This window comes from Phalaenopsis equestris, unplaced genomic scaffold, assembly GCF_001263595.1.
Source record: "Phalaenopsis equestris unplaced genomic scaffold, ASM126359v1 Scaffold000139, whole genome shotgun sequence".
Taxonomy (NCBI): Eukaryota; Viridiplantae; Streptophyta; class Magnoliopsida; order Asparagales; family Orchidaceae; genus Phalaenopsis; species Phalaenopsis equestris.
This window is the reverse complement of record NW_018164581.1, coordinates 204847-218189: the sequence shown is the minus strand read 5'-3', so window position 1 is coordinate 218189 and position 13343 is coordinate 204847. Positions and strand designations below refer to the sequence as shown.

The 13343-nt window shown below is 33.8% G+C and overlaps 1 protein-coding gene across 2 annotated transcripts in view; it reads right to left on the bottom strand.

The window, feature by feature from the left end:
- Nucleotides 1–245: 245 nt before the first annotated feature.
- LOC110021685 (probable inactive purple acid phosphatase 1) overlaps nt 246–13343 on the bottom strand; it is a 28569-nt gene continuing 15471 nt past the window's right edge. Inside the window, exons 9-15 of one of the 2 annotated variants that reach the window (XM_020720276.1) lie at nt 12604–12790; nt 12398–12504; nt 11926–12019; nt 8805–8990; nt 8349–8429; nt 662–757; nt 246–583 (exon numbers count right to left, since the gene is read on the bottom strand). In XM_020720276.1, the coding sequence (XP_020575935.1) occupies nt 536–583; nt 662–757; nt 8349–8429; nt 8805–8990; nt 11926–12019; nt 12398–12504; nt 12604–12790 (799 nt within the window). In that variant the 3' untranslated portion in view covers nt 246–535. The remainder of the gene's footprint in view (nt 584–661; nt 758–8348; nt 8430–8804; nt 8991–11925; nt 12020–12397; nt 12505–12603; nt 12791–13343) is intronic. The other variant, XM_020720277.1, reaches the window with a different exon arrangement.

Here is a 13343-nt window from a genome sequence, read left to right as displayed (position 1 = left end):
TTACATTTCAAATAAGTAAATTTTCATGCATAGCACTCAAATATTTAATAGAAAAACTCACTAAAGCAGATAATTTGTAATTCAATTACAACCATATATGTTCATGAGAAATGCTCGTCAAATTGAATCATAGGGAATGATGGTAATTTAGATCCTGTCAAGGCTACCAAAAGGATATAAAAATTTACATGCCCAAACATAAACTTACAAAATATACATAAATCACGATTGAGCCTACCAAATAAACCATAAATAAATCATCTTCCATATTATAAGATAGCTTCACTCAGACTCGCATGACTTACATGACTCTTACAGCTATGTTCACACCAAATTTAATGCCAAAATGAATGACTCGTTCAAACCAAAGTTTTGATACAATTAAGATTAACATATCATTAATTAATTGTATCATCTGCTCATGTACAAAGCAAGGCTTATGCTTCTCAGGCTTTTGATCCTCCTTTGCTGTGGTTGCAAGTTCTCTTCTTGAGGATGTTACAAACTTTAGTTTGCATGATTCTAACGTTGCCTTTTAAGCTGAGAAGTCGAAGAAACAGCAGGGGATTGGATATGCCACCAACTTGGAATAGGATGGTAAAACACATCAGCATATATCAATTGATTCCAATAAAAATTCAACAAAGATTTAAATACATACCACTAAATTGTTCTTCTTACATATATATGCCACCTTAGCTATGCCGTCAATTTCATATGGAGGGAGATGGAGTGGGAGCAGCATGCGACGGAGTGACTGAAACGAAGGGAGGAAGGGTTAGGGTGGTTGGAATGAAATGTTAAAATTTTAGGTCTTTAGGTTGTTATTTCTTTAAGTTTTAGGTGGTGGCTAAGTAAAAACCAGTCATAGTCATGTATATAAATATTTTGGATGTAAATAGTTTTGATGTATAAAGAGAAAAATGTGATACATATTATCTTGAACATTATTTTTAAAGTATTATTGATGATTTACTGTCTTTGTATAGTATAAATTAGAAGATTAAATAAATTTCGTTCAAATTCATCTTGGTCTAAATATCTATTAAGTAGTTGACTTGATATAATCTATTTTCTTATATATGTTATATTAGGCTCGGTTGTGATAGATTAAAATGGTATTAGAGCAATAGTTTTTGGAGGAATTGATAAAATACATATCATAAGATTGATTATGAGATGGGTAGTAAGATTTTGGTAGTTTAAGAATCTTTTTTTTTTTATTTTTTTATGCATACATATGCATCATTTGAGTAATTATATATGATTATTCAGATTTGAGAGTATTATGGTTGAGATCTTATAGATTCCCTAGAACTAGAAATGATTAATGAACATAATTCTAGTCAATCATTACCTATGCAGACAACCATGAGGGCTAAGATGTTAGAATCTATGTTACAATTTGTTAGTTGAGATGGACAGAACAAGATGTTTACTAGTAAGGCAAATGAATGTGAGAAATATTTACAAATATTTCATAGATTGAAGCCTCCACATTTAAAGGGTGCGGTAGAGCTCCATATAGTAGAAAATTGGTTACTAAGGATATCAAATATCTTTGATAACATATAATGTTCAAATAATCACAAGATACCATTGACTGTATTTTTATTTGAAGGAAAAACAAATTATTAGTAGTTAGACCAGTAAAGGAAGTTGTTTCAAGGTAAGTTGAATTTACTGATAACTTGGTAGGAATTTGTACCTACTTTCAAAGAGTGGTTTGTGCCTCCATTCGCTAGACAACAAATGTAAGAGGCTTTCATGAGGTTAGCGAGGAGAGTAATACTATTATGTAATATGAGGATGATTTTAATACTATGGCCAGATATGCATCACAGTTAGTTAGTCCTATTGAGGAGAAATATTATCACCTTTTGAGAGGACTCATAGAAGATTAAGACATCCACTGGTTTTACTGAGGATTCAAGATTTTTTAGAGTTAGTGGAAAGAGCAAAATTAACAGAAAATGATTTGTCGGTATCTCAGTAGAGATGTGATATGAGTAGAAAGAGATGTGATGGAGAAATGTTCGAAAACAATTTTAATGGAAATAAAAGTAGGTTTGGACCAGATGAGTCAAAGAAGGGTTCTACAACACAAGTCAATAATATATCAGCATGTGCTACTTGTGAGAGAAAGCATTTAAGAATGTGTTACCTACTGGATGTTTTGGGTATTAGATGGTTGATTGCCCTCGTAGACTTGAGGAAATGTCATAGTTTAGATCTAATTATTCAAGTTAAGCAGGAAGTAGAGCAAGAGGTGGAACTATAACTATAAAGCCTGGTTAGAATGAGAGAGACTAGAATACTTCAGAGATATTTACTCGAGTGCATGTTACTCTTTATAATTTGACTAAGCAAGAAGTAAAGAGTACATCTAATGTGGCGGCAAGTAGAATTTTTATTTCCATCAATATTACAATATTTTCTCTTATTTTGGTGCAAGTCATTCATTTATAGCCAAGAAATTTTATATTTGTTTAGACTTATTTTATATTGCTTATAAAAATGAGTTTGCCAATTATGATACCTACTAGATATTCCATGACAACTAGATATGCCGACATGTAATTGAGTACTTATTTAATCAGTTATAGGCCATATGAATAATATCTAAGATTGGCTTAAGATCAGGATATCATTAATTAAAGGTATAGTAAAAGAACATAGCTAAGTTAGTATTCAGTACAAATTATAGTCATTATGAGTTTTTAGCATGCCCTTTAGAGTGATTAATGCACCTTCAATCTTCATGGAGTTGATGATTTAAGAGCTTAATTCATACTTAAATCAACTTGAGATTGTGTTTATCAATGATGCATTATTGTATTTAAAGAATGAAGTAAAATGCAACCTAACCTCTCTTATCAAGAAATACTTGATTATATATTAGCATTTCATGTCAAGCAATTGAGAAATAAATATATTCTAATGGTGTAAGTTCAATAAAAACATATATCAGAAAAAAAAAAAAAAACTACTTCGGAGAAAGTGCTTAAGATGAGACAACTATACCCATAATTCTTCTCTGGCTAAGTACAAGCAATGAAATGTTGAGAAAGATTGTAATTGCAACTATACCCATAATTCTTCTCTGGCTAAGTACAAACAATGAAATGTTGAGAAAGATATTTCATTTTTTTTTAAGAAAGATTGTAATTTTCAGGCCTTATACATATGAGAATCAATCATAATGCTTAACTGTATATTTTATTAGTCGATGTTTTAATATGTCTATTAAGATGTATTTTTATATTATATTGGCATTTAATTTCTTTTTGAAATAATTGGTAAAAAATAATAAATAAATAATCTACAAATATATAGAATGATGATTTAATCTACAAGCTTTGAATAATTGTTACGGGACCATCATTCTCCTGATTAACCAATCGTATTTACAAAATTATAAAAAATGATGACTTTAAATACTATAATTTTTTCAAATTTTTATGCTAAATATTAATATGAAAATAAAAAATTAATGGTGCAATTGTAATTCACTAAAAAATATAAATGTGTAGGCAGAAATTCATTTTTAAAGTTGTTTGACAATTATTTTGTAAATTGCTTTCACTAGAGTGTCCTATACATGATCAATTATTTTATGACTTTTTATTCACAATTTTGGGAGTTCTAGATTGCAAGATATAAAAGATTTATTAAGCTTTATAAATTAAACCAAATATTTAGCATAATTACAAATAAATCATTGGCACACTTTTTTATTTAAACCCCACTAATTCACTTTGTCTAGAATCTTCTCCATGGACTTTTCATTTGGTTAGACCATGGAGGAGAAGGGAAACTAAGGTAAAAAGAGAGGAGAGAAGAGAGATAGAAGAGAGAGATTTTTGAGACATATGGCCCAATTTTTGTTCAATGAGCTAGTTGGGAAAGTTAACCGACTCAAGGTAGATTATCACTACAAGTAGGTTTAATGTGTAATTTTATAGTTTGGTTAGTAAATATAATTTGATCATATTGTTGCATATTGTGGATTTCAATGTCCTTTTACATGCGAACTTTATATATATATATACATATATCCACACACACACACACACACACACACACACACACACACACACACACACACACACACACATATATATATATATAGTGATATATATTGAGTAAAATATAGTTTAAATATGATACCATATCATGAATTGTTTGTATGCAAGAAAAGCTAGCTATTATGATTGAGGTTAAAAGAGATATGATACTCCGTGTAGGAAGTTGGGTCGACAGATTTTTCTTTAAATGAGTTAGTAATATAAACTCGATACAAACTGAGACTTATAAGGATAAATATGATATGATATGAGTGTCAACGGGATGACCGGGAGTGACGACTCCCATACACTATTAATGATGCATAACTAATTGTTCTAATAGTCTTTTATTGGTATGATATGAAATGATATTGTATATGTTTTCTTACCATTTATGCAAGAAAAACAAACATATGATTAACTAGAGCACCTTCTTTATATATTATATATGTGATGATAATTGTGATTGATGACATGAACTATATACACTACTATTATTGTGATTTAACGTTATATTATAGTTATATGTGTTAGTTCATACATATGTATGTTTGGTGACCTACAAATTTACCTATTTAACATTTATGAGATGATTATGATGCAATTATCTATATTATTTTATTTTCGTGCATAAGATATAGCTGTAGTTTTCGTGTGACAATAGGCCAAAGCAGAAAATAGCTCGATCGGATGAGAGTGTGAATTGTTAAAACATTGAATCATGGCTGGATTGGACAAATTTTAGAGTCAAGTTATTATAATTAGATTTTAATCAAAATGTGTCATAAAGTTATTGGAATTTTTTTTAAATAATAATATAATATGATAGATCAACTAATATTTATATACACTGCACTTATTTTAAAAAAGAATAATTGAATATCAAATGTCTCAATGCCACTTTTATAATGTCAGTTACTCGCTCTTAAAAAATAATTAGCCGCTGTCGATCCAAACGACACAAAATCGCATCAGCCTGTCGTGACGCCCCTCAGCTGCTGCTCCAAACGCGCCCTTAATCAAAATTTAACAAAAAAGACAACAAGAATCAAGGTTAGGATCAAAATCTGCCACACACTATGTATGTGATTGCTTGGCGTAATAAAATGGGATTTTCTTATTTGTATACTTCGCATTAATTACTGGGTTCAGAAATGAAAATAAGAATTTGAATAATATATAACTTTGTTCTAATCAGTGTTGCTTCAATATATTTCGCACATCAGGCTTCTGAGCTGAGCATGCATTGAGCGCTGATGGTCGATCATAGCATAGCAGCCATATCTCCTGCTTTAGTGATTTGAAATCGATCGAGTACTTCGCTTGTATTTGAGTTTATAAACTGAATTTATAAGAACAAGAGAAAAGACATTAGATCAGATCTTTAAATATAAGGGTATGACATGCGTAATATGAAAGAATTCAAATTACATAATTGGAAAATATGCATACTTAACAATAAAATTTTTATGTATTTACATGTTAACATCTATAATTTCACGATTACAAGTTGAATTCAAAACTGTCTGGGTGACACGTATAAGAAATAGAACGCGAAAGAGAAGATAAGAGTAGAGAGCTTGGTAATGAACACAAAATCGTGTAACCTTTTATTCATAAAACGAGTCACTATTAATAGTAATGAGGGGTGTATGATTACATTATATATCCTTGGAAAAATAGGTATAGGTGGGGCATTTTGGTTAATACATAATTATGAGGCCGGGAGCATGAAATGGAGCACAGTCAGATGGGGTCGGGAGCATGGGATGGCACAGGACCGGATTTGGACCGGTCGGCCATGTGTCGGGAGCTAGAGGGAATGATTGGCTTGGGCATTTCTCGGGCGGCTATGGATGAAAGGTGGATTGGGTGGTCCCGACACACCGTTTTAGATCCGGGTGATTTTCAACGTTAGCCCGACTTGGTTGAGGTATGCTCGAGGATTATGGAGGGTTCATGCGCGTGAGTTTCATCTCAATAGACTTTAGGAGGATAGCTAAATTATGTACGTCTTGAGACTATTTTTCTCGTAGGCCACAGGAGCCAGCGAGACAAATATTGGCCCTTTGAATTATCCCTAGTGGGTCAAGGACTGCCACATCATCCTCTCTGTGGGTCGTCAGATCTCTTTAAGATTCGTGTTGACATAATTTTTATGTACATATTTGAACTCCTTGATTCACTTGCTTCTTGATAATGACGGTTGTGATAAGGACAAAAAAATTTTAATTTTTAAAAAGTTATTGATATTCATGATTATTAACTTAGTAATAATTGAACACTGTGGGAGAATTGAAGAATAAACATTTGTTTTTTTAATCTTTTCGAGTGGTTTTTCTCTTCGTATCCATTATCAGTGATCATGGAGAGCAGTCCCCCTCCAAGTCAGTTAACTTCTGTGAAGATGCTCGGAAGATGGTTGTTCAAGTATTGAAGCAGCAGGCGAAAGCTTCTTTCAAAAGCACACGTCTTGAATGACGTTCTGTGGTTGAGGTGAGATTTCCTGAGCTAGGGGACGAGGTATGGTCATTTGATTCACTTTCCGATTGCCCTACACGGAGGTCCCAAGTGAGGAGGGCGGCTTCCTAGTGAAGAAACGTCGGACGACGGGCACAAGCCGTCTAGAGGGTAGGACGGCGCAACCGTTAAGTTTGGCCCAAAATCCTTCTATGTTGGCGGAAGAGCAGAGGCAAGATCTTGCAGCTATGATGATGTTGCCGGTGGAATTGAGGGTGACCATTCAGGAGGCATCCCATGATCCTCTGCCTGTGAATGCTGCTAGAGATGTCGCCCTTCCCTCATCTGTGGAACTGGAAACTGTGGAGGAAGTTTTCCCCCTTACTACCTCGAATTCACATAAGATGATGAGCTCGTTATCTGGTGTGGGAACTAACACCCCACCTCCCATAGAACGTGGTGTTGTCGGGATTGTTGTGGATTTGGGATCCATTGACGGTTTTAGACGTTCGGAAGGACTACGATCGGACTCTGCGGCTTGCCCAATATTTGATTTGGCTAAGGCAGCCGACACGTCGAAGAAGCACGACTCGGCTGGCCTACAAATTCGTGGGGTGGAAACACCACTGAACCAGGAAGCTCACTGCGCTCATCCTCAGAAAGCGCGGCCGGAAAAACTGGAGGAAGAACTTTCTATTATGTGCCATCGGGAATCTAGCCTTTAAGATGAAGGGACTCTATAATCTATGCTATTGACATTCTCAAGGGAGTGATTTGGGGTCCTTTGAACTCATCGAAGGTTGTTCATAATGTTAGGATAGACTCTCATAATACTAAGTCGGTCAGTGGTTCGGTTGCTTATCTGTAGTTGGACCTCTGTTGTCTCCAGAGGGTCGGCTGTCTTCGTACCTCGGTTGAACCTCGGTTGAACGGGCAGTCTGAAATCCTCCCTCGGTTTCCACCCTCTTCTTGGTAGGGCTCTCTTCTGGACCCGACGATCTTGTTGTCTCCGATTGGGGGATGCCCTCCTCAACGATGATGTACTTGTTAGTCATTTCTAGCAATTCGAACAAACCCTAGGGTTCGTGCAAACTTAAGCTGTAACAAAACCAGGCACTGCTTCAGGGCGGCCTATGCCATGTCAGTTTGGTGGTCCTTCATGAATAAATGTATAGAGGGGGCGTTTAGGTCAATATATAATTATAGGGTCGAGAGCCTGAAATGTCACCCGACCTGATGGAGTCAGGAGATTGGGATGGCACCCGATCGGATTTTGGGACTGGTGGCCACGTGTCGGGAGCTAGAGGGAATGACCGATTAGGTCATTTTCTGGGCGGCTATTGTTGAAAGGTAGTCTGGGAGGCCTCGCCTATTTGGTTTAGATCCGGGTGGTTTCAGTGTTCACCCCACTTGGTTGAGGTATGTAGGTGGATTCGTTCACGAGAGTTTCATGCCAATAGATTTTGTAGGATGGTTGAATTCTTTGTCTTAAGTCTATATTTCTCGCGGCCCGCAGAAGCTGTCGGAAAAATATGGGCCCTTGAACTACTCGTGGTGGGCCCAGGATTGCCACATCATCTTCTCTATCGGTCATCAGATCTTTTTAAGATTCGTGCTGACACATTTTTTTATGTATATTACATTTATAATTCTTTGAAGTCAAAAACTCATAAATGAAGAGGTGTATTTCACTTTTTAACAGTAAACTAGTATGCTATTATTGATATGATTTTAGTAATTTGATTGTTACAATCCTGGCAAGTAAAGATGAATAGAAAAGATTATTAATGCAGAGCATGATTAATGGTAGCCTATACGAACCTCAACACTTAGTTTATATGTCGTGGCATGTACTCTCACATAACCAAATTCAGAAATTCTAATTAAACTCCATTCAGCAGCCTGCATTCAAATTTAAAATAAAAGTAACTTAAAAACCTTTTTGACAAATTTTTGAAGCCAAATTGTCTAGTTTATAATGCAAGTTTCTCACAAAATATGCTTGAAGCAAACCAAATGGGCTGTTTGAAGCAAAATTAAAATCCAAAAAGCAGAATTAACTCAGCTTTTATTAAAACTGAACAAAACTGATCCAAACCAAAATAAAATTTTATTGGATTTTATCGTTTCTGTTTGAAGCAAACCAAAACCATCCCCTTAAGATTAAAAATTTCAAGCTAAATTAAAATAAAATTGAGGTAAGTTCAATTAAGATAAAAATCAGTATAAATTTTGACAGCAGAACTTTAAATTTTAGTTGGAGAGAAAGGGGCTTACTTCATCAGAGAAGTCATCCAAGGTAAAACCTCCCATTCCTATGGTTGCATGAATTGGAGCAGTGTAGTTGGTGTTATCATAGGTATCAATGCCATTAACCTTTGTTGGTAATCCTTTGCATGTCTTTTGATATACTGAACATGTTCTCTCATAGTTATGAACATGACCGAAGAATACCAAATCTACCTGATTATCAACAAATAGATAATTTTTTAGTGCATTAAAGATATACATTAAAACTCAGAAAATTCATATACAAAAGATTGGGTGAAGATAAACACTGGACAAGTAATTTTAAGGCCTAATTTTTTTTTTTTTTTTGATGATTTGCATGCATAGGCCCTCCCTTTTCAAACCTACATATACCTCGTACAACAGCTATCTATATGCATTAAGGCTTTTAATTTTCTCTGTTAGTATTTTCTTTCCCCCTAGTTTTCATATTACAGCTAAAAGTTATTTGTTTACATGGTATCAAAACCTTAGCTTCACTGCATTGTACTAAGAAATACTTCTTCTCCTAATGGCCGACTATGCTACTTCTTCCTCTCTAAATAACAAACTTGCTTCTCTTAAGAATCAGGAGCCCTTCAATTCTCTAAAATTCCTTATATACAATATCAAATTGGCAACCGACATCTTCCTCTCTAGTGACAACCATCCTCTAAGGCAATCTATAATTCTCAAAATAATCAAGGCTAATGGATTCAAGGGCTTTATTGATGGATCCACTCCTCAGCCAGCAAGAATTACAGCAGTTGTAACTAGTGTCACTACCCAAAATCCAATATCCACTATCATTTCTTATGTTATGAATCTCAAAACCTATTCATAAATTTGGGCAACATTTAAAACAAGATTAGAAGCCGTGAATCAATATAAGGTAATCCAACATAAAAATTAACTACGCAATTTATCAATAAAGAATCAAATAATGATCTAATATCTTACTCAAATCAAGACTTTAACGGACAATATTTTAGCTATTGATTCTTCAATGGCACTAAAGATATCACTGTTTATATTTTCCAAGGATTACTTTAACCTTATCAAGCATTCAAAATAGCCATAAAAATCACACTTTACACAATCAAATTAGAAGACCAATATTTTATATAATGAAAAATTAACTTTTCAAATGAACAACTGCAAGAACCAACTCCACTTAATCTTTAAGCAGCTCTCTACTCACATTATAATAGATCATATTCTAACAAAGGATGAGAACCCATCCAAACAATACCTCTATGGACCTTAATAGCCTCAACAACCCAAAATACAAACCCAATTTTCTGTCAGATCTGTAATAAACAATGCCGCATTATTATTTAAGGTTGGCACAAGATCAATTGGAATTACCAACCACACAAACCACCAAGTACCAAAAATTCATTCAATACAACTATTCTTACTTCCTCAACCCACCCCAACACCCAGCATTTGGACATAGAAGCATCCAACCATTTTACTACTCACCTTTATGATCTACAAGAATTTGAACCTTATAAAGGAACATATCAAGTCTTGTTGGTAATGGCAAAAAAATTAATTCAATATAGCTCTTGTCACTTCCTTAACCCACCCTAGTGTCTGGTAATTTGGATATAGGAACATCCAACCATTTTAACACTGACCTTTATAATATGCAACAATTTGAATCTTAACAAGGAACATATGAAGACTTTGTTGGTAATGCCAACTATGAACCTATACAACACTATAGCCAAGGAATATTTTTCAACTTAACTCAAGAGCACTATCTATCCAATCTACTTCATGACCAATCTTGCTCTAATTCATAGCTTGCGTCCGAGAATAATTTTTTTGTTATGTTTTCGTTCTCTGGCTATATAATTAAGGATCAAAATATACACTAAGCACTTCTTTATGGAGCTTGTTGTGAGGCCTCTATCCCAAATCCTCCACGAACCATGGCACATTAGAATAGACAATCTACATTCATGAATCCAAGGGTTTGTTTGATGTTGTGTTTCCACATCTTGTTTGCTCTCAAAAAGTCCCTCTATGGCCTCAAACAAGCTTCTGGACATTCAATTCAGTTTTTAAAGAAGTGATGCAGATCCTTCCCGGCTTACATACAAGAACAAGTCCAGTTGTCTTTATCTTCAATTATATGCTGTATATTTTGTTGAGGAGTAACAATATTAAGGTCATGCATCAACTACTCACTGATCTACAAAAAAAAAATTTCATGAATCTTTTGGTATCTGCTTCCACATTTTTTAGCTTTCACATCCAGTAGACCACTTATTGCCTCCTCCTCTGTCTAACTTCAAATGTCTCCATCATTGTTACCAAAGCGGGTATGGTTGATTGTAAACCTCTCTCCAATCCACTATGCCTCACCCCTATTACCTCCCAAGAATCCAAATAATACTTTGTAGATCCCAAATTATTCTGACACCTAGTTGGTTCTCTTTACTATCATACCATAACCAAGCTCTATATTGCATTTAATGTCAACTATCTATCTTAATACCTCCACAATCCCCTCTATCTGCATTTCTGATAACTTAAATGCCTTCTTTGATACATTAAAAGGGGTATCAATCTTGATCTTCCACTAAGACCCAAACCTCTTACATTACTTATCTATTTTAACGCCAAGTGGGCAAGAGACTCATTTGATTGATGCTCTATCACCAGCTTCTTTTTATACCTTAGCATCAATCTTGTCACTTGACAGATCTAAAAGTGACCCACAGTAGCATATTCCTCAACCGAGGTAGAATATTAAGATTTATCCTATGTTGCCACAAAATTTATTTGTCTCCTAAGACTTAAAAGATTTCAGAAATCCCCTTACTAAAACCAATAATCATGCATTGCAATAATACTTCTGCCATGGATAATGTTTGCAATCCTATTTCTCATGTACTCAAGACAAAGCCAATTGATATCTTCACCAAATTACAATCTGGAGTTAGATGCTTAAGTAATGTGATAGTTATAAAAAAAATGCAAAAGAACATGACATTCACAAAAAAAATTTATTTAATCTTCCCTAAGTTATGAATAAAGTAACTAATTATACTGCATATAAATTGCATATTTAATTATTTATTAAAAAAAAGATGCTACTTTCATGTTTATTGAATACCTTATTTTTCATTAAAACCGGCTCGATTGACTCAACAAAACCAGAATCTACGCTCGGCAATATGGAGCTATAAGAGGAATACATCGGTCTATGCCTGCAAATGGAAGCTATTCAAGTAAATATAAGAAAATGTAAAGTTCACAAAAATATAAATATTTTGTCTGTATTTTTTTTTTGGCAATTAAGATCATCACTTAGATTAGCTTTAGTAGAAGCTTCTTTACAATGACTTTGAACTAGTACTTTTCTGAAATGAAAAGAATAATATAAACTATTAAAAAAATGAACATAAAAAATTTACATACATATCACACAACTTTTTTCTATTTACATATCTAATACCTAAACATTCACTCATCTTTATCATCGCATCAAAAATACCACCATCATATCGTTTCAAAGGTGAAATATCAAACATATGTCAGATATGTAAATGCAGAAGAATAGTGTGGTATGTGTGTAAATTTCATACATGAAAGTAATAATCATGAGCTTGTTCAGGACAATATACCCCAAGAGAATTGACCAAGGTGTTATTCTTCTATCAACTGATGCCAAGTCCTCATAGATCCAGTTATACTGTCAAGATTATTACATGATTGCAAAAATTTCAGAATTATTTGATTATGTCATAAACAACTTAATTATAAATATTTACATATATATTAAGAAGATTACTTGTTCGGAATTAATTTTCCATTCATGCTCAGTAGAGATCACTGTGAAGTGAACGGTTGCTTGTTCAAGAGAATACCAAGGCTTATCTTTCCCCACTGAAGGCATTGGAAAATATGTCTCATATGCAACTCCACATTCACCTCCAGAATCTGGTGTAATGTACACTGATCCGGATCCTTCATAATCTCTTCAAAAGTATTAAAAATAAGTTATTAATTTAAGTATAATTAATACTTTTTTGAATATTTATGAGACTTGTATGTCAAATAAATTTGATTGATTTATAGTCATGAATTATATAAGAAGTTCAGATAAATATATATATATATTATGTTTTAACCATAATTTCATTAAAAATTATGACTAACATAAACATTTCAGTCGTAATTTGAAGTCAGAATTGCAGTTATTTTTGAAGAATTGTATCCAACATTTGTGATTTTATATTTTTTACTGAAATATTTGTAAATAAGTTGAAATAAAACTTTCAGTCATGATTTAAAAATTTACAATTAAATATTTTAATTTTGTTGCTCAGCTTAGTTTTGATTTTATATATGTATAGATAAAGGATTAATGTGTTTCGTACCCCGGCCTGTTGGTTGGCATCCACGGTATAAGATCCCTCAGGTCGGGGGTTTGAATCCCCTCTAGCACAGTCAGCCTTAAGGAGGTGGTACTCAATTTGTTAGGCACATTAGGGTTGGTTGGAGGCTCGTATAATAGCCTCTGGCCATTCA